The sequence below is a fragment of the Octodon degus genome, unplaced genomic scaffold (assembly GCF_000260255.1).
Source record: "Octodon degus isolate 3935 unplaced genomic scaffold, OctDeg1.0 scaffold00101, whole genome shotgun sequence".
In the NCBI taxonomy this organism is placed as follows: domain Eukaryota; kingdom Metazoa; phylum Chordata; class Mammalia; order Rodentia; family Octodontidae; genus Octodon; species Octodon degus.
This window is the reverse complement of record NW_004524677.1, coordinates 3,580,153-3,599,831: the sequence shown is the minus strand read 5'-3', so window position 1 is coordinate 3,599,831 and position 19,679 is coordinate 3,580,153. Positions and strand designations below refer to the sequence as shown.

Genomic DNA, 19,679 nt, shown 5'->3' with positions numbered 1-19,679 from the left:
AAAAAGTGTAATTTTAAAGGGCTAGCATTTTTTCCTTGATAAGATCTTAGAGAAATATTTTCTATTCCTGTAATTCCAGCACTTGGGAGGCTGAGGCAGTAGGATTGCCAAGAGTTCAAGGCCAGCCTGGGCTACCTAGTGAGTTCAGGACCAACCTGAACTACATTAGCAAAACTCTGGTATGTGGGGAGTATCTTTTGGATGTCATATTGCAGGTTTAGGAATGTAGGAAAGCTGGACAAAAGAGACAGTAAGAATTTAATGAGGTTTCTTAACTTCCAACTCAACAGAAGACCTGAAAATGTTTCCCATGTATTAACTCATTTTTTAATCCTTGAACTAACATGTGAGGAAAAACTTCAAGCATCACAGTTTAAGTTCCTTCTTGTAGAGAAACATTCTTAAATTAAGCATGATACTAACAATATTATTCATACTAATATCTCTACTTCCAGTTACTTTGATCTACTGAAACATTCTAACTGTAATCATCTTTTACTTTTTACATTGTTCCCCTTTACTTATCCATACACAACTTCCTCTCATGCTGTAAACCCCTTTGCTATAGTGGTATAAGCATCTTTCTTGGACTTCTGTTTTCTCCCCAATGCCTTCCTTTCAGGCCATCCCTTATGGATATTTTTTTAAACCTTCTCACCTTTTATTTCAAAAAAGTCCACTACAAGCCAGGTTTGTTGATACATGTCTATAATCCAAGCAGTGGGGGAGGCTGAGGCAAGGTTGCAATTTCAAGCCCAGCCTAGGCAATTTGGGAAATCTTGTCTTAAAATAATAAAGTGGGATGGTAATGTAGCTTGATGTAAAGGCCCTAGTTTCAATCTTCAGTACTACATACAAACACACCAAAAAAAAAGAAAGAAAGAAAAAAAAAAAAAAAACTATTACAAAACGTCAAACCATCCAATAATAAGATCTACTTGTTCAAAGCAAAACAAACTAGTAACCACTTACTGTGTGTGTAAACTCAGGGACCGTAGGTTTCCTTTATGTAATTGGGATGAAAGATAGCATATATTTGTTTCATTCTTTCCAGTGCCCGCTTACATTGTCACTGGGTAGCTCCCGTGACTTTCACACCATCCTTTAGTGTTTCCTGAATCTCTAGGCCCAAGCCATGTGTACCCTGGTCAGGTTGTGGTACAACTCATGGTGCTGTGGTTTCTTCCTCAGTGTTGCACCTGTAAAGGATACAGATAACTTATAGAGAAGTGAATAATGAGTTACTATTGTTTAAGAATGACACTCTTTTTGGTTCTCTTCTGTAAGTCAGCTACATTTTTACTTACTGACACAACTGAGAAGTTGTCCAACATTCCTGCTGACAAGTTCTTGTTTTGGATTGGCCTTGACTAATAAGTATTATCTAACATTTGTAGGTTCCTGACCATACAGGTGAAACAGGAGGTTTTGGGCAAGGACCGCCAAGGTTGCCACCAAGGTAAGTTGGTATGGAACACATTAGAAAAGAATTAATGACTCCAACCCAACTATTTCTGTCATCCAGATTGCATGTTGTTGGCCTTAGATATTCTTTTAGAAATCAAATAAATCATGAATTCACCCAGGCCACTAGCCCACAGTCTGCTTCTGACCGAAGGTTGTTGGAATTTCTGTTCCTTTTCTTTTTAACCTATTCCTAAACTTAGAGCACAAACTGGGTCTCTTTTACTTTTCCTGGAACAAATGAACAAGACTGCTTTGTAGACCTAAAGGAACTCTATTTCTGGAACACATATGCACACAAAGACAAATACCATCTTGGGAAAGGGATATGGCCCTATTCTGTATATTTTAAAGGAATACTGGCTTTGCGAACTCAGGTGATCTGCCACCTGAGTCCCAGAGCTGTGTGAACAAAAGGCTGTGCTGTCGTTGAAGACTGCACTGTATTGCAGTTTATTTCTGTCATGGTGATTAAGGCTTTCAAGGTAATAGCTGTCTTACTCCACTTGCAGAGCTAATTTTCCTCAAATTATCCTAGAGTTTTAATAGTGATTACTATAATGTGAACAGTAGGGGATCCTCCTCTATAATGTACAAGACCCTGGCACATATACCTGATAATCTTATTATAAGCTTTTCATCTCAGATTCTGGTAGAAAGTGCTTAGTTTTCTGAAACAGTCATCATGTGTTTAAGAGCATTTGGGGCCTTTGAGAGCTCATGCTAGTAAATGCTTGTTTGTCTTGAACTAATGAATCTCTAGTGCAAAATAAGAGGAAGCTGGAACATCATGGCATTTCCTCTAATAATGTAATGTTTAATGCAACAGCCATTTGCTCAAAAATAGCATACCCTGCGGGTTTCAGTAATTGTATTACACTAGCAGAAAACTGTGTGTGTGTGTGTGTGTGTGTGTGTGTGTGTGTGTGTGTGTGTGAGTGAGTGAAATGCACACCTGCAAGAAAGGACAGAACAGAAGATAAATGCAATCAAAATGCTGACTCATGACTACTACATTAACTTTCAGACCTGTAAATGGAAAAGTGATTTTAACTCGACGGCCTCCTCCCAAAGGGGCCCCTGAAAGACCACCACCTCCCAAACTTTCTGCTTCTAGAATACCAAGTAAAAAACTGCCTTTTAATCGGTCCTCTTCTGACATGGATCTTCAGAAAAAGCCAAGTCATTTGGCATCTGGACTCTCAAAAGCCAAGAGTCAAGTCTTTAAAAATCAAGATCCGGTGCTACCCCCTCGCCCCAAACCAGGACACCCTCTTTACAGGAAATACATGGTAAATATTGCTTTTTAAAATGTTATGGTCAAGAGGTTTGTCCTAAAATATATAGAAAAGCCATTATTCCTTAGAAAAAGATGATGAAACAAATGCAGGCTTGGCCCTTGATCCATAGAGAGCTTTAGATAAGCAGGCCATAGTACCATCTACAACTGAGAAGATTGGGCATCTTATGCTAAGGAGAGCAGCTGACAGATACAGTTATATCTTGGGATTGTAAAATCTTAGAGCTGCTTTGCCCACTGAGTAAAATTTAAACTAAAATAGAAATTGAGTTTCTACTGCTAAAATATACAGATAGGGGCCGAGGAGATGGCTCAGTGGAATAAGCGCTTCCCTGGCAAGCGCAAGGGCCTGAGTTCAATCCCTGGTTCCACCAAATAAATAAATTAATTAATTAATTTAATTAAATATACAAATATTCTCACATTTTTTCCATTTTGTGACCTGAATTATTATGGTCCCATTTAATAGCTCCTAGTTAGAAGTTTTTATCAATAACTGAGATAAGATGTTAAATTTTTTCTCTATGAATGTTTTTCTTATCAAATGACTTTTGCCTCCATTACCCATGCATTAAAAGTAGAATTGATGTGCTTTATATTTTGGTCAGGTTAACCTGATAAAATAGGAAAAGAATAAAATTAGAGCAGAATTGTTTGTACTTCTTAAACAATTATATGACAAGCTCTTCACCGGCACAGCAATTAATAATGTATATTTTTGTACGTTACATCATGTCAGGTAATTTTTACTTTGAGCCACTCATTTTTTCGTTTTTTATGTATTTAGTACAGGGTCTACAGGGTTTCACTACACAGATCAGATTGGTAGTAATCCTCCTGTTTTCAGCCTTCCAAGTGCTGGGATTACAGCCATGTGTCACCACACCCAATCTCAGTCTCAACCTCAGTGCACCCCAGGGGCGGGGCCAGCACAGCACAGTGGAGATCGAACTCCCAGTCCCTGCATCTGCCTAAGCAGGTGCTATAATCTGCTGAGCTATCTGGCCAGCCCCTATTTTTTTTTAAATTGTGCTCTGAGAAGGAAATCAGCAGATGAGAAGGTTATATCCATGTATATTTGTGCTCATTTAAACTAAGGGAACTTGAATTCCTAAAAACACAAGGGTATTCTTTGGAATAGATTACTTAATAAATAATAAAAACTGTAGCTGATGTGTATTGAGTATAAGCCAGGTACTATTTAGAGCACTTATACATAAAGTAACTCATTTATTCTTCACACAAACCTTGTGAGTTAGATCTTCATTGTACAGATAAAAAAAGTGAGATGGAGAGATTAAACCAGCTAGTGGGGGGACCAAGATTTGAACATAGTTAACTGGTTTTGAGCCCAGGTTCCTGACCATTATGCTACCCCAAAAGTCTCTACCACTTTGTCATTTTTTAAAGAGAGTAAAAATTAGAATTAAAACAGAAGAATTACAGGTGATACAGAATTTCACTTAACAAAGTAATATGAGTTTTACAGTATTTTTTGTAATACATAGTGTTGTCTTCCAACCAGTTATTCATATTACCAGATATATGTGTGTAAAATTGGAAAAAGAAAAAAAATGTATAAGAAATTAAAAGAAAAAGTACAAACAGTTGAAAAAGGGAGATGAAACTAAGCATTAACTGCTCCTTTCTATAGACCAGCAAAATACACAGTACAGTTGTCCAAACCATCATGCTTACATACTTAGATAAATCTCTTTCCCCCACTCCCTCTCCTATCCTTCTTCTTAACTCAGTAACTCTTTCCTTTTGAATTAGTTCATCCCCTTTTACCAGTGTCTGTTGTACCCTTCAGATTCCATTTTTCTCTTTCAGGTTCTCACACTAAAGAGACAATATGATGTTTGCACATGTGGGTCTGATTTATTTCACTTGAGAGTATGTTCTCTAGTTGTATCCATTTACTGACAAAAGACTCAAATTTATCCTGTTTTATAGCTGAATAGTATTCCATTGTATAAAAAACCACATCTTCTTTATCTATTATTCAGTTGATGGGCATCTGGGTTGTTTCCAGGATTTAGCCATGACAAATTGCACTGCTATAAAATGGTTGCACATACATCACTATGGTATAGGTTTTCAGCCCTTCTAGAAAAATACCAAGGAGAGGAGTAGCTGGCTTGAATGGGATCTCCAATCTTAGCTTTTGAAGGAATTGCCACATTGATTTCCATAGTTACTGTACCACTACCTCTGTACTCCCAACAACAGTGGGGAATTCCTTTTTATCCACAGCCTCTCCAGCACTTGTTATTGGCTGACTTCTTGGTGTTATCCATTCTTTCTGGGGTGAGATGTTTTAATTTGTATTTCTCAAATGACCAATGATGTTGAACATTTTTTCATGTATTTACTTTTCATTTGTATTTCTTCCTCTGAGAAGTATATATTCATCTCAGATGTTCATTTCTGAATTGGGTCTTTGAAATTGGGAGCCTGATTTTTTTTTTAATTCTTTATATAGTCTAGATAAAAGGTCTTTGTTGGAGGGACAGTCAGCTATAATTTTTTCCCAGTTTGTGGGTTTTCTTTTTACTCTGGTGGAGATTTGCTTTGAAGTGCGAAAACTTTTCAAAAAGATGAGATCCCATTTGTTGATTCTTTGAAGTATTTCCATGCAGTTTGGTTGTTGCTCATGAACTCTCTGCCTACCTCTATGTCATTAAGATTTCTACCTACATTTTCCTCCAAAAGATTTTGTGTTTCTGTTTTATTATTTAAGTCTTTGATCCATCTTGACTATAGTGTTGTGCATGGTGATAGACATGGGTCTAGTTTTAACCTTTGCACCTTGCTGTTCCTTAAGATCCCTTACTCACGAGAAGCCAAGTGTCACTTAGCACAGCTGTGTACAGTAGTGTTAGTAAAACATTTAGAGAATTCAAGGCAATTATTACATCAACATTAATATGATGGCATATTCAGAGTGATACATCTTTTGTTATCAAATAATTAAAGTATTTATTTTTACATTGCTGCTTTACCATTAACTTGCTAGCCTGCTAGCCAGCTTCTGATACACACAGCATCTAAGGAAGCTGGAAAGTCACCTACTGCACACAGACCTCTGTGTCTTGGCTCCTGGATGATCCAGGGTCCCAGGCAGCTCCCCTCTCCATCTCCTTCATATACTTTGTATATTGTACAGATCCTCTGACCTGTACGCATCAATTTACATTCACCAGTCAAGCAAGGGAAAAAGTCCTCATGGCCAAAATGGGACACAGATGTAAAAACAGTTCTAAGACTGCACCAAACTGAGTAGACCAGGAAGTGGCAAGGGTCGGACAGTGAAATAGATATTAGGACAGTGAGATGGATTTAAACAGATAGTAGGTATCACGGAAACTCTAGACTCAGAGCAAATGGAAGCATCAGTCGAGCCTTACGTGGAGAGCTTCAGTCACGTATTAGTTTTCAGAAGGTGACCACTGTGACAACCCTGCATTACATAGGACCTTGATAGCAGTGAGGTCAGGTGCTAAGTATTTGCACTTCAGTCCTCCAAGGAATTTGGCCAACAAGTATGTAACCTGGAATATCCTTATTAGGGTTATGGCAAATTCAGCCCTGTGGTCCTGTCAGCTCAGCTTCACATCCTAAGAATTTTAATGTCTGTGAGACCTGGCAGTCCTCACTAGATCTAGGGCTTAAGTGCTAGAAAGGTTGCATCTTAGGTGTACTTGCCAGAGCCCTAAATGGTCAGCAAGTAGTGAGGACGTTTTTTGGTTAAAGAATAATTATTTTTTTTAAGAATAATTCCTTTATCTTTTTATATTTAAGCTACCTGTGCCTCATGGAATTGCCAATGAAGACATTGTCTCTCGAAACCCTGGAGAGCTGTCTTGTAAGGTAAAGCAGAGTTTTTTCTTTACTGATTGGTATTTAAAATAAAAATACTGGCCTCTGTCTCTACTATTACACATTATTAAATGCTTTAGGCTCCAAAGATTAAAATGTGGAAAAGTAATAATGTTTTATTAAATAATAATTGCTTCAGAGAGTGATATTGTACCTTACAGCGTGGGGACGTACTTGTGATGCTGAAGCAGGCAGAAAATAATTACTTGGAATGCCAAAAGGGAGAAGGTACTGGCAGAGTTCACGTGTCTCAGATGAAGATTATCACTCCTCTTGATGAACCTCCCAGAAGCAGAGCCAACGTAAGGAATTAATATTGCACAGCTGTCATACTGCACATGTCAGCACATTTCATAGAACTATTAATTAATTACATTTCATCCCTAGGTTTATTTTATTAGCATGGTTATTTTAAACAAATTAAAATTATAGCATTTATTCCCCTTTTAGAATAAATGACTTGAGAGACTTGTTACCACCGTCCTAAACACTTGATATACAGCATGACTATCATTGGTTTTGCCTTTTTCATAGCATACTGAGTTATAGGAGCCAGAATACTCACCCATAATTTTCAACTTAGTAAGCTGTTCATTTTTTAAGTACTATAAATATATTTACCAGAATGCCAAAGATTAGTTATCTAGCAGAATGAATAGTGATTTTTGTGTATTTGGTACACAGCTCAGACTCGTAGTGATCCTCCTCTTTTCAGCCTCCCCAGTGCTGAGATTACAGGCATGTGCCACCACACCCAGTCTCAGTGGCCAGCTCAGTGCACCCAGGAATGGGACTGGCCTGGCTTGTGGTGCTGGGCATTGAACCCTGGTCCCTGCGCTTGCCTATGCAGGCGCTTAGTCTGCTGAGCTAGCTCACAGGCCCAGGATGAATAGTGATTTTAAAGAGAGTCCTATAAATGTTATGTCTGATAATTTTTTAAAAAGTGCTTTCTAAATACAAGGTTCTGAGTTCAATCCCTGGCACTGGGAAAAAAAAAAAAAAAAAAAAAAAAAAAAAACCCTTAAAGTATAAATGTAATGCAAATCTCACTGCTCTAATTTTATTTATTTATTTGGCCAGCTCAGCCCACCCTGAGGGTGGAGCTGGTGCAGTATATGGTGCTGGGGATTGAACCACAGTCTCCTGTACCTGCCTAAACTTCCCCAACCAGGTGCTTTAGACCGCTGAGCTATCTCACCAGCCCACTGCTCTAATTTTAGATCATGAAGTAATGATACCTAATCCAGCAACTGCAAATCACAATGTAGCCCTAACAACGTTGGAGAGCCTTGGGAGATACAATGATTATTGAAGGTCATTTGTTTATCAAGAGAAATAGTGTTGAGCAATTTGTAGAGAGATATTTTTGGAAGAGCTTACATTTTTCAGTTAAATTTTCACTGTTAATATAGCATTTATGAAAAATAATACCAATTATTCAACCAAAGTAAAATATTGGTTTACCATTCATCCTAATTCTCATGATCTAATCCAATTCTTTCTTTTTAGAAGGTAGTTTATCTTTTGAAGTTTTCTCAGAAATGAAGCATTTATATTTGGGTGATCGGAGACAGCTGTATATTCATCTAATTGCAGCCAGCATGTGAACGTTTTAGTATAGCATTGCCCATCTGCCATCACTACCCTTCCTCTCTCAGAATACACTGATGGCTGCAGTGGGAGTTATCATGCCAAAAAGCTTTCCTTTTTAAAAAAAAAATTAAATAAAAATTAAAAGCGCATGCACAAGCACGCACACACACGTGTGTGTGTGTGTGTGTGTTATTAGTGATGATACTGGGGATTGAACACAGGGCCTTTCACTGAGCTATACTCTTGTGCCTTTTAAAAATATTTTATTATAAGACAGGGTCTTACTAAACTGGCTGAGCTGGACTTAGACTCCTGCCTCAGCCTCCTGGAGTAGTGAGATTACAGGTGTGCACCACACCCTGATAAAGTTATAACTGTCCAGACTTTTCTACCTTAAACATCATCTTAACTTGTGCTATATGCTGAGAAATTTCCTGAAATGGCCATGTCATTATGTCTATTGGTGACAGTGAATTTTCCTTTAGGATTTTGGGCTGCTGGGTATTACTCCATTGTGTAGAAAAATAAAACTTAATCTTTGGAAAGCGTCATTTTTTAGGTAAATATCTCTAATACATTCATCTAATGTTGTAAACACAGTATTAAGCATCAATTGCAGTTAAATCCTACAGATCATGGAAGAAGGGGATCTTGCCAAGGGTATGATGGTGATGATAGGCCTGTGTGTTGGGAAGCTGGGATTTAGCTCCGTTCCATCACCTGAGGCAATTATTTAACCCCCTTATTAGTTTTTTAATGTGTGAAGTAATAACCCCACAGAATATAGACTTGGATTGTATTCATGGTTAAACAATTCTATGGATATGCTAAAACCATGTACACTAAACAGCTGGACTTTATTGTATGTGCAAATCTCAAACATCCTCAAATGAGCTAACATTTATAAGGTGTTAGCTTTTCTTTGCTGTAACAAAACAACTGTAGCTCACTTTTAGCTTTTTTGTCAAGACTTGAATTCGTGGGGTAGTTCCATTGCTGTGGTCCTGGAGTGAGACATAGCATCTTGGCAGGAGGTCACGATGCAAAAAGATTGCTCCACTTGCGGCAGCCCGGATGCAGAGTATGGGAAAGAGCAAGGGAAGGAGCCAGGGCCCAGAGGCAGTCCCATGATCCCCCGCCTGTGTGCATAATGTCATCAGGCAGTGGCTTAGTCCACTGGTGAAGTGAGAGCCCTCATGATCTGTTCTCCTCTCAGAAGCTTATCATTTGGCATGTGAGTTCTGGGGGCATTTCAAATCTAAACCATGAAAAGGTATTTATGACGGCGCATGGCATACAGCAAAGGAACAATAAATATTAGCTATTTGTATTAGTATAATGCCGTTTGTATTAGCAGAGATTGGAAAATACGGGCTTACCTGCCAGATCTGCATGCTAGCGGTGTGTGTGCACTGTGCTGACCTCTGGTGGGCAGCTTTGTCTAGCCTGCTTCACTTCCCCTGCGCCTGTCAAACTAGTTAATGGACACCATTCCTCAAGATGTCCATCCATTAAAGGCAGGGAAGGAACCTCTGCTGGGGAGGCACAAATTACTCCCCATCTCTCAGTCCCACTCCTGAGAGATGTTATGGTTTGTCTAGTTGTCCCCAAAGCCTCATGCAGTCATGGGGCAGACTTGTAGAGTTTGTGATTAACTCATGATCTATTGGGATTATGAGTGCAAATGCTATTGGGATTATGGGTTTGAGTACTACACCCCACCTGGTGCCAATAGCCTGAATGCAATTTAAGGGAGACAGACTTGCTCTCTGTAGCCATTGTTGCCACTGCTCCTGCCCTTTTGCTCTTGCTCTCTGCTCTTTGCCGCCACCATGAAAGGTTGCTCTCTGCCATGTGCCGCTCTGATTTGGAGCCAGCTAAGTGTGAATTGAAACCTCCAGTAACTGTGAGCTAAATAAACTTTTCCTTCGGGCCGGGGAAATAGCTCAGTAGAATAATTCTTGCCTGGTCCTGAGGTCAATCCCTGGTACCACAAAAAAAAAACTTTCCTTCATTCATTTTGGGTGTTGGGTATCTGTCCCAGCAACAAGAGAAGAGTAAATGAGAAAAAGATCTTTGGTCCATTTTTTTAGGTGAAAAAAAGAAAAAAAACTTTAAAACAAAATAATAGAATAACAATAGTTAGTAAATTACATATTGTTATCTTCAAAGCAGTCACAGTACAAGATATGGGCATAAAAATTCCCCAAACAATATTAGCACAAACCTTTCTTTTCAGTGAACTAAGAGAAACTCATAATTATCTTATATATTTTTAAAGGCTAATACTTGTAGTAGGTATGAGGTAGATCTCTGACTTTTTTCCTAAATAGATACCATATAGCCTAAAGTCATTTATTGAGTAATCATTCCTTTCTCCACAGATGTAAGAAAAACTAAAAATCACACATATGCACATAAAATTAATCTTATAAAGAAAATTTCAAGTTATTCCAAATCTAAAATATCACACGGCTCCTTTCCACAGTTCCTGAAAATCCTTATTTGGAAAGCATTGAGCAATCCCTAACAAAATGTTAGTGCTACTTTAGTAAGCTGATAGAGTGAGCCACATTAGCCATTACTGCCTTGCCTTAGGCCTGATTTCAGTTTACCTAATCTAAGACAACATAGGTTGCCTCTGTGGTGCATTGTGGTTGAAAGAACATTTGAGATTCTGGAAAGATCCAAGCAGAGGTGCTGCAGGGTGGGAAGGGAGAAAGCGGACCCTTATTCACAGTGTGGTGTCCGGGCCAAGGAGAGCAGAAAAAAGAAGAGAGTTGGGAGAGAGTACAAGAATCACTGATTGGAAAAAGAGACAAAGGGCACAGAAATCAGCCTTCATTTATTTTGCCTTTATTGAAGAGTTTTTAATTTTATATTTAAATTGTCCATGCTGTCTTAAACTTGCAATCTTCCTGCCTCACCCTCCTGAGGGCTAGAATTACAAGTGTAGACCACTGCGCTTAGTCGGTTCTGAGTTGTAACTCCAGATAACACCCTGGGGTCAGATTTATTGATGATGATGATGATGATGATGATGATGATGATGATGATGATGATGATAACCATGTTTCCTGGTGTAAAGAAATTAAAAGTAACAACTGCTTGTCATTAAGAAAAGGCCTTTCCTCAATCTTGCCCTCTACTCAGCCATGGGCTAGATGGGCAGAGAATATTATATTCTCTTTGCTAATTTACTTAGAATTACTGCAGAGTAAGTAAACCAATCAAACCAAATAGAAAATCTAAGGCAGGCATGGGAGGTAGCATTGCTTTCAAATTAGAGAAAGCATTCAGTTAAGTGGTAATAAATGAAATGGATTTTATTTTTTGTGAATTATACTTCTATGGGAAGTCATTAGCTCCCTGCATTACACATAGCAAGAATATAAACTGCACAGCTTTCTTCTTTTCTCATCCTAATAAACATACAATTTTTAAGGCTCTGTTTATAACAGTTTAATCCTGATCATAAGAAAAAACTTCCCTTGACGGGAAAAGAAGTTTTAAAAAAAAACCACTGCTTTGCCAGGCATGATGACATCTGCCTGTAATCCCAGTACTCAGGAGGCTGAGATCACCATGAGTTTGAGACCAGCCTGGGCTACTTAGTGAACTCAACTCTTAGCCTGAGCTACACATCAAGACCCTGTCTCAAAACGAAGTAAGACTGCTTTTAGATAGACTAGGTACCATTGTCTTTTTCTGTTTTTTAATTTATGGAGTTCCTTTTTTTTACTTTCTTGGAGGAAGCAAGCACAGGGCCAGTAGATGGATGGATGCGTGCATGCTGGAGGTATTAAGAGTTATTTATCCTCTCTGGCAAAGACACATTTCTTCTAAATTTGATACTAATTCTCCTATTTTTCTCACCTATATGGTTTGCTTCTTGGAATTGTGTTAAAAGAACTCTAATAAGGAAAAAAGGGACTGGTCTTCGTTAGGGATTGTATATGGGTTACATCTAGATGTCCTGCAAAGCCTTATGTGCTCCTAGGTAGGACTTTTCAGGGTGTGTGATAACTACATTTGTCCACTGATTGACCTAGCATAGTTGTGGGTGTGGGTAATGGCAAGGCCCACGCTGTGTGAGGCTGGCACCATCCAGTAGGCTTGTAGCTTGGATGGGATGAAGGGCAAAGGAAGGCTTGCCAGCACCAGGCCGTACTTTTCTGCCTTCCCTGCCGTGGACTGTTTCTCCTCTGTGATGCTTGTCTGCCATGCCTCCCTGCCTTGGAACCTGCCACTTATGGACTGAAACCTCTCTAAACTGTGAACTAAAATAAACTTTTTCATCTTTAAGTTGTGGGTGTCAGATATTTGTTTTAGCAATGAGAATAACTAAGATAATCTCGGAATAAGTCCAGCCTGTATCCTTTCACTTCATTCACAGCCCTGTTTGGCCCCTAAGGATTTAAGCCATGCTCAGAAGCCTGTTGACAGTAATATTCCTCATGCTGTGGTTCTTCATGATTTTCTAGCAGGTAAGGGCATCTTTGGGTTAATTTCTTTTCTGTGCTTGTAGATCCTAGACTGGAGATGGCACCTTCTCCAACTGCTCTGCCTTTAGGAAAGGGCACCACAACTATCCATTCCAGAGAGCTCAGTTACATATCCTTGCCTGGGGGTAGGGGGACAATAACAAATTAAAATTTGTAGCTCTTTCAGAATAGTGGGTGCTAATTGGCTATTGTAATATTAAGTTTCCTTCTGGTTGGATAAGTGAAGTTCTTTGTCCTAAATTATCTTATCTATACTTATCTATTAGATGAGATCAAAATGTTTAATTGTGGTAATCATTGTTTACATGCAATTCATTGCCAGGCTACAAATAAACTTATTTTCCTATCAGTTCTGGGGATTGAACTAGGGGCTCACACTTGCTAGGCAGGTGGTTTATTACTGAGATACATCAGCAGCCCTGAAATAAGCTCTTCATATATTTTTTTTTTACCCACTTAGTAAACTGTAGTTTAGTGTGGATAAATTTACTTGCTAAAGAGCTATAATACTCCCTTAGTATTTGAAATTGAAATGATTTTAAGCATGAATGAGAGTAGTGATAATATTATACCATGTCTATAAAGCCCTTTCATTGCTCATTGTATATTCAATAAGAGATTTATATTGGCACTAGTGAGAATCATAGGCCAACATAATGGCTTAAAAAAAAATTACTCACCATTCATCAGTGCATAGTAAATACTGCTAATTTGATCTTAGGAGAGGGAGCTTATAATGTCAAAATACAAAACATAATTTTCTTTAAAAAGTAAATTTGACTAGTATAATGTTTTCTAATCAATACAATATGCTACCTTAGTAGACAAAGCTAAGTACTACCTTGTCTGCTTTAATCAAATATGCAACCAAGATTATTTCTCATATGTAATTATACTGTAATATTACAGAACAAGCTGATGATTTGAACCTCACATCTGGAGAAATTGTTTATCTTCTTGAAAAAATAGATACAGACTGGTACAGAGGGAAATGTAGAAACCAGACTGGTGTGTTTCCTGCCAACTACGTGAGAGTAATCGTAAGTGGGTTGGGCTTGCTTCAGTTGGTCATGCACTGTGTGGCTCCAGTGTTACTTGCTGTTGGAAAAAACAGCTAGAAGCCTACCTTAATTCTTTTTAAGTTTATTGGTATATTTTAAATATACATAATAAATGCTTTCATCGTAGGGCCTTTGTACATGTACCTGACTTATTTCAGTCTTTTTTCCCCTCCAATTTTTTTTTTTTCCTTTCTGTATTTAAGACAGTCTCACTACACAGATCAGACTCGTAGTGATTCTCCTGTTTTCAGCCTCCCAAGTGCTGGGATTACAGGTGCACACCACCATGCTCAGTCTCAATTGCCATCTCAGCACACCCCACAGGTGGGGCTGGCACGGCACACAGGGATTGAACTCTAGCCGCTGCACTCTGCCTAAGCAGGTGCTTTAGTCCACTGAGCTATCAGGCCGGCCCTCCCTCCATTCTTGAATTCCAGTTTTCTTTCTTTCATTAGAATTTAGAAAATTCGAAACTAAAAGCTAGGCCCAAGATATAGCTCAGCAGCACACCACCTGCCTGGGAAGTGCAAAGTCATGAATTTGATTCCGAGTACCACAAAAAACTAAAAAAGGTTTCATTTAACTAGATTAAACAAATGATTTTTTTGTACCAGGAATCGAACTTGGGACTTTGTGCTTGCCAGGCAGGCACTTGTGCCACTGAGCTATAGCCCCAGCCCATTGATTAACTATTATGATGTGCTATCTGGATTATAGAGTGAAAGGTCACCACAGGTCAGTTGGTGACTTTGATACTCTTAGAGGTTTGCTAAACACTGAAGGATTTATGTTATTTCTTTGAAACATTTAGTGCATAGGAATGAAATGGGTGCTGCATTGTTCTGAAAGGAATATTCTCTGAAGTCATAGTACCACTTCTCATTTTCTTTATAGTGCATTTTATCTTTGCTTTCTTTGTATTCTCACACTATTTATCTCCCATTCTTTTTTCCAAAAAAACTCGATTTGGGAATACAAAAATATTTTTATTGAAGGTAGTAATCCATTGGTGCTTTTCCACATAATTTCAAATCTGACTGGAAAAAAAAACATATTAAAGCCATTTTTTATAGGCTCTCTCAGCCTGACCCAGGAGTGTACCCTTGCTCTGCGCAAGGGATTGTGGTGGGGAGGAGACAATGAGACTGCCCCGGGACTTTCACAGTAGCAGAGAGACTGGGACTTGGCTCCAAATACCGCAGAGCTTACATGCTTAGCTTATTCAAGGGGCAAAGGAAATAATTTTACATTTCATCAGAAACTTAGAAAACATGTATAAAGGGCCAGCCAAATAGCTTAGCAGATTAAAGCACCTACTTAGGCAGATGCAGAGGCTGGGAGTTCGATCCCCTGGCCTGCCATGCCAGCCCCACCCCTGGGGCATGTTGAGGCAGTGCTGAGATGGTGATTGAGACTGGGTGTGGTGGTGCACGCCTGTAATCCCAGCACTTAGGAGGCTGTAAACATGAGGATCCCTACGAGTCCGATCTACACAGTGAGACCCTGTACACCCTGTCCTAAATACTAAAAAAAAAAAGAAAGAAAACGAGTATAAAAAAATCTGTATTTTCAAATAGAAATGAGCTTGAGTCTCTTGGATAATGAAATGTAGGTCTTAAAAATTATTCAGTGTATATGGCCTGACTCTTTGGAGAAATTCAACCACATTCTCAAAATTAATATTAAGAATAATGTTAGCTTTTGCATTCTTCCTCATTTTTCTTCTGCCCAATGTAGCAGTAGTTTTAAAAGCACAATTACCACACTGAAATCAGTCACACTGAATCTGCCACATTATTGGTATAAATGTTATTTCTAAGCCCACAAGCTTAAAAAATTGTTTTAAAACTTTGAACTTATAGAATTCATCAAGAGGGGCCCTGTTTTATTTAATATAAACCTCATAGCCTTAAATAGTTTCAGACTGCTTGCACTTGGCCAGGAATGTTATTATAGCCCAGCTTTACTGAGCCTTATAAGTGAAGTGTGAAAGAAAGTGCCTGCTGTTTAGTGGATGCTTTTTTTTCCCCATAATTTTATTGAGAAACAAATAGCAATGAGACAGTTTCAAACAAAATTGGTAGGACAGTTTCAATGATAACACATTGCATACATTCTTCCTAGTGGTTAATTGCTGTACAAGATGCAGACATGATATCCTATTTACAAACCCCATTAGAACAAATCCCTCTATTCATTAAGAGAATGTAACTATATATCTATCCTAACCACTTTGAATACACAGATACAAAATGGACATTCATCTGTATACCCTTTTTTTGTTAAGTTCCATTATTTGAATATTATAGGTGTATAAACTCAGCAAAACATTCTAAAAGAGTCCAGTAGCCTGTAATAGTATTGGGTCTTCCACTTCACTAGCAATGTCAGAAATTGCTGACCTGAGTCCCCTACAGCTCAACATAACAGCATGGCTTTACTTCTTATATTTCGTTTTTCTACTTTTCTGCTGAATGGTTAAGACCAAGGTAAAGCAGGACCTATGCAACAAGAGTTGTAGCTTTTGGGTCTGATAAGGTCAGTGAAATGCCCTCAGGATTTATCCTGAGATCCTGTACCTCAGATTGTAGAGCCTTTGTCAGTGTCAGCCATGTGGATGAGTCACGGCCATTGCTTGGCCAATGTGCTCTCTGTGAAAGCCTGAGAGAATGTTTTCTCTCCATGTGACTCTCCTTAAGCACACTCTACATCATCGATCACTTTCCTCTTTAGCCCAGTAGATGCTTATTTAGTAAGAATTATTTTCTCTCTTTCTTGTACACACAAAAGGGGAAAACATGTTCCTGAATTATAGAAGGAAGGCACAAGTTTGGTCCAGTTATTTTACTTAGAGGTTAAGTAGGTATTGCAATATCCTGCCATCTCTTTGAATAGTTGTGGTGACCCTAATGTGTGTCAACACACATGCCTGATGACTGGTTTTATCCTTTTGTTTGTTCTGTTTTGGGTTTTGAGTCAGGCTCTTGCAGGGTCATCCAGGCTGGATTTGAACTCAGGATCCACCTGCTTTGCAGCTTCCTGAGTGCTGGGATTACAGACACGTCTGTTCTCTGCTTGGTTTCTGTTATAAATCCTTTGCAGCCAAAGTTTTCAACTTGGAGATCATGACCCAGAGAACTTCCGGGGATAGAATGACGCTAATGCACGTATTTCCAGCTAATAATTTTTTTCTGTCTGTCCAGGGAGGCTTACATCACAAGCTACAGCTTTTGTTCAAGACCCAAATTCAGGATTTATTACTATTAGCACCTGTCATACGAATATGTTTAACTTCTGACTTAAGTGGCTGATTTCAGTCATGCATTTCCTAATTAAGTTGGCCTTAGACTTTAATTAAAGAGTGGGCAGGGCGCAGTTGTTACCATGGCTTTGTCTTTTACTAGGTTGATATTCCAGAAGGAGGAAGTGGGAAGAGAGAATCTGTTTCATCTCATGTTAATGAGTAAGTTTTATTTTTCTTTTGTACAAAATGTGGGTAGATCATGAAGAATACTAAGCTTAAAACTTCCAATATGGGATTCTCAGATCTTCAGTGTCTTTTTGTTTTGTTGTTCTTTTGTTTGTTGGGGGGCGCATTATTATTATTATTATCATTATTATTATTATTATTATTATTACTACTACTACTACTACTACTGCTATTGAAATAGTGTCTCACTATGTAGTTCACACTGACCTTGAACTCACAGTATAGCCCAGGCTGGCCTCAAATTTATGGCAATCCTCTTGCTTCAGCCTTCTGAGTGTTGGGATTACAGGTGTGTACCACCCTGCCCATCTAGGATGTATGTTTGTTCGTCAGCAGTACTGAGGATTGAACCCGTGGCCTTTGCACTAAAGTACATCCCAAATTTTTTTTTTTTTCTTCCAAGACAGAGTCTAAGTTGTCAAGGTAGGACTCAGACTTGCTAGGACTTCAGGCACGTACCATCATGCCTGGCTTCTCAGTGCCCTTTGAATTATAAAGAATGCTTGACTTATTTAAAAGTGGTAGGAAGTAAACTGATAAAAATGTAACTAACTTGCTAATAGAAGCCATTCGAAGCAGCTGTCTGTGCAGGCCTTAGGGCTAGTAGCCAAGAGGAGTCTGGCCTAAATGTCTCCGACAGCCTGGCCTGAGCCTGAGAAGAGCTGCTTTTGTCCCCTATGCATTTTAGTTTAGCTTTCTAGTGTTTTACTTACCAACAGATTTTCAGGTTCAACTATTTTTGTCACAGAAAATAAATCTTGCAGAAATATGGATCCTATGAAACTGCTAGACAGGACAGGGGTGCTACACAGGAGTAGAGATAATTTGCCTGGCTTTAACAAAGCCCCAGAACTGTAAAACAAAACAAAAACCTCCTAGACATTTTGTATTGTTCTTTTCTAAAGAAGAGCTGGGAGAAGTGAAGGAAGGATTAAATTGAAGGGGTTCTCCAGTATGTCTGAAGACCTTTGCATGAATTTATATACCTTTTTATGTATCATTGTAACCCCTCAGTTGATTTAAAACCCTGCCACAATGCAACTTTATATTCTAGTTAAATGAAGAAGTTAATAGGATTCACTACCTAGTGAAGACTGTAAACCTGTCTAGCAATAGGTCAGACAGAAGGCAGTGCTCCCAAGGGACTTGAGAAAATAAATGAAAAGGTTATCACAAATAAGAAAACTTCTGATGCCACAGCAGTTGAATTTTATTTCAGGTTCAGTTTATTCCTATTTTTAAGCAGCATGTACCATGCAGACTGAATTTAAACAATCAGTGGACCCAAACACCCACTGATCCGTTGACCTAATGTAAGCCAGACTATGATTGGTGCAAGGACCAACTCTATCTCTTCAAGCAGCTTTAGCTTCTTGCTATTGAGACTTGCTTTGTGAAGTCTCATAAGTTTGATATTAAATCATACCTTTTAGAGACTGAATGTCATCTCTGCTTTTATATTATTTTTAGTCAAAATTGTAGCTCAGTTAAGGATTGTTCTAAGAATCAGAAACAATGCTATTTTGTTTTGTTTTGTTTTTTGTGAGACCCGGTCTCACTGTGTCGCCCAGCCTAGCCTTGAAGGCCTTACCATACCCAACAGAAGCAAAGACTCTTCAAAAGATCCTAGAATCAAAGCCTGGTATAGGGAGCCATGCCTGTAATCTCACATTTTAGGAATCTGAGGCAGGAAGATTGCTGTAAATTTGAGGCCAGCCTGGTCTACATAGTGAGTTCAAGTCAGCCTGAACTATATAGCAAGACCCTATCTCAATAAAAGCAAAAAAAGAGAGAGAGTGTTGGGTGGGGAATTATTTTGTAAAACAGAGGTAGTTATGTGCTTTGAACTGCAAGTTTCTATTTCCATCACACTTCTTGTGTAAAGCTGTTTTCCTACATATCTGGCTCCTTAGTTGGTTCAGCACACATTGTGCTTCTGCTCTGCAGAGTTGCTGCCCTAGCAAGCTGCCCTGCATCTGGGCCATGGGGATCAGGGCCAGCTTTCTTCATTGTAATGCGCTAGGGCTGAGTGGCCACAGTTGCTGCCATCCCAGGGGACAAGCACATAGCATCTGGGGAGATTTGGTAATGAAGTAAACAGTGTCAAAAACCAGCAGTGACAGTGTAAGCTCACCACCCACTGTATGCTGTGCCCTTGAGCTTCAGCGTTTTTGAGGGCATGGGTCCCCTCTAACAAGCCCTGTCATTCACACATGTCACTCTTTTTTTTTTTAATTATCCACATACATTTTGCTTCATAGTACTCATAAAAAAAATCTTGATAAAGCTTTATTGGATAAAGCTTTTAAAACATTTTTTCAAAATTAGTTATAGGGAGTTTAGGAAGATAGCTCAGCTACGTAAGCACCTGCCTGGCAAGTGCA

At 38.8% G+C, this 19,679-nt stretch overlaps 1 protein-coding gene across 8 annotated transcripts in view; it reads left to right on the top strand.

Annotated features, from left to right (window-relative positions):
• Sh3d19 (SH3 domain containing 19) overlaps positions 1-19,679 on the top strand; it is a 103,770-nt gene that overhangs the window by 72,459 nt on the left and 11,632 nt on the right. For 6 of the 8 annotated variants that reach the window (XM_023723632.1, XM_023723636.1, XM_023723633.1 and 3 more), the window contains 7 exons: positions 1,398-1,459; positions 2,492-2,756; positions 6,569-6,637; positions 6,808-6,948; positions 12,636-12,726; positions 13,654-13,784; positions 17,210-17,268. In XM_023723632.1, coding sequence (XP_023579400.1) covers positions 1,398-1,459; positions 2,492-2,756; positions 6,569-6,637; positions 6,808-6,948; positions 12,636-12,726; positions 13,654-13,784; positions 17,210-17,268 — 818 coding nt within the window. The remainder of the gene's footprint in view (positions 1-1,397; positions 1,460-2,491; positions 2,757-6,568; positions 6,638-6,807; positions 6,949-12,635; positions 12,727-13,653; positions 13,785-17,209; positions 17,269-19,679) is intronic. The other 2 variants (XM_023723637.1, XM_004638690.2) reach the window with 1 other exon arrangement.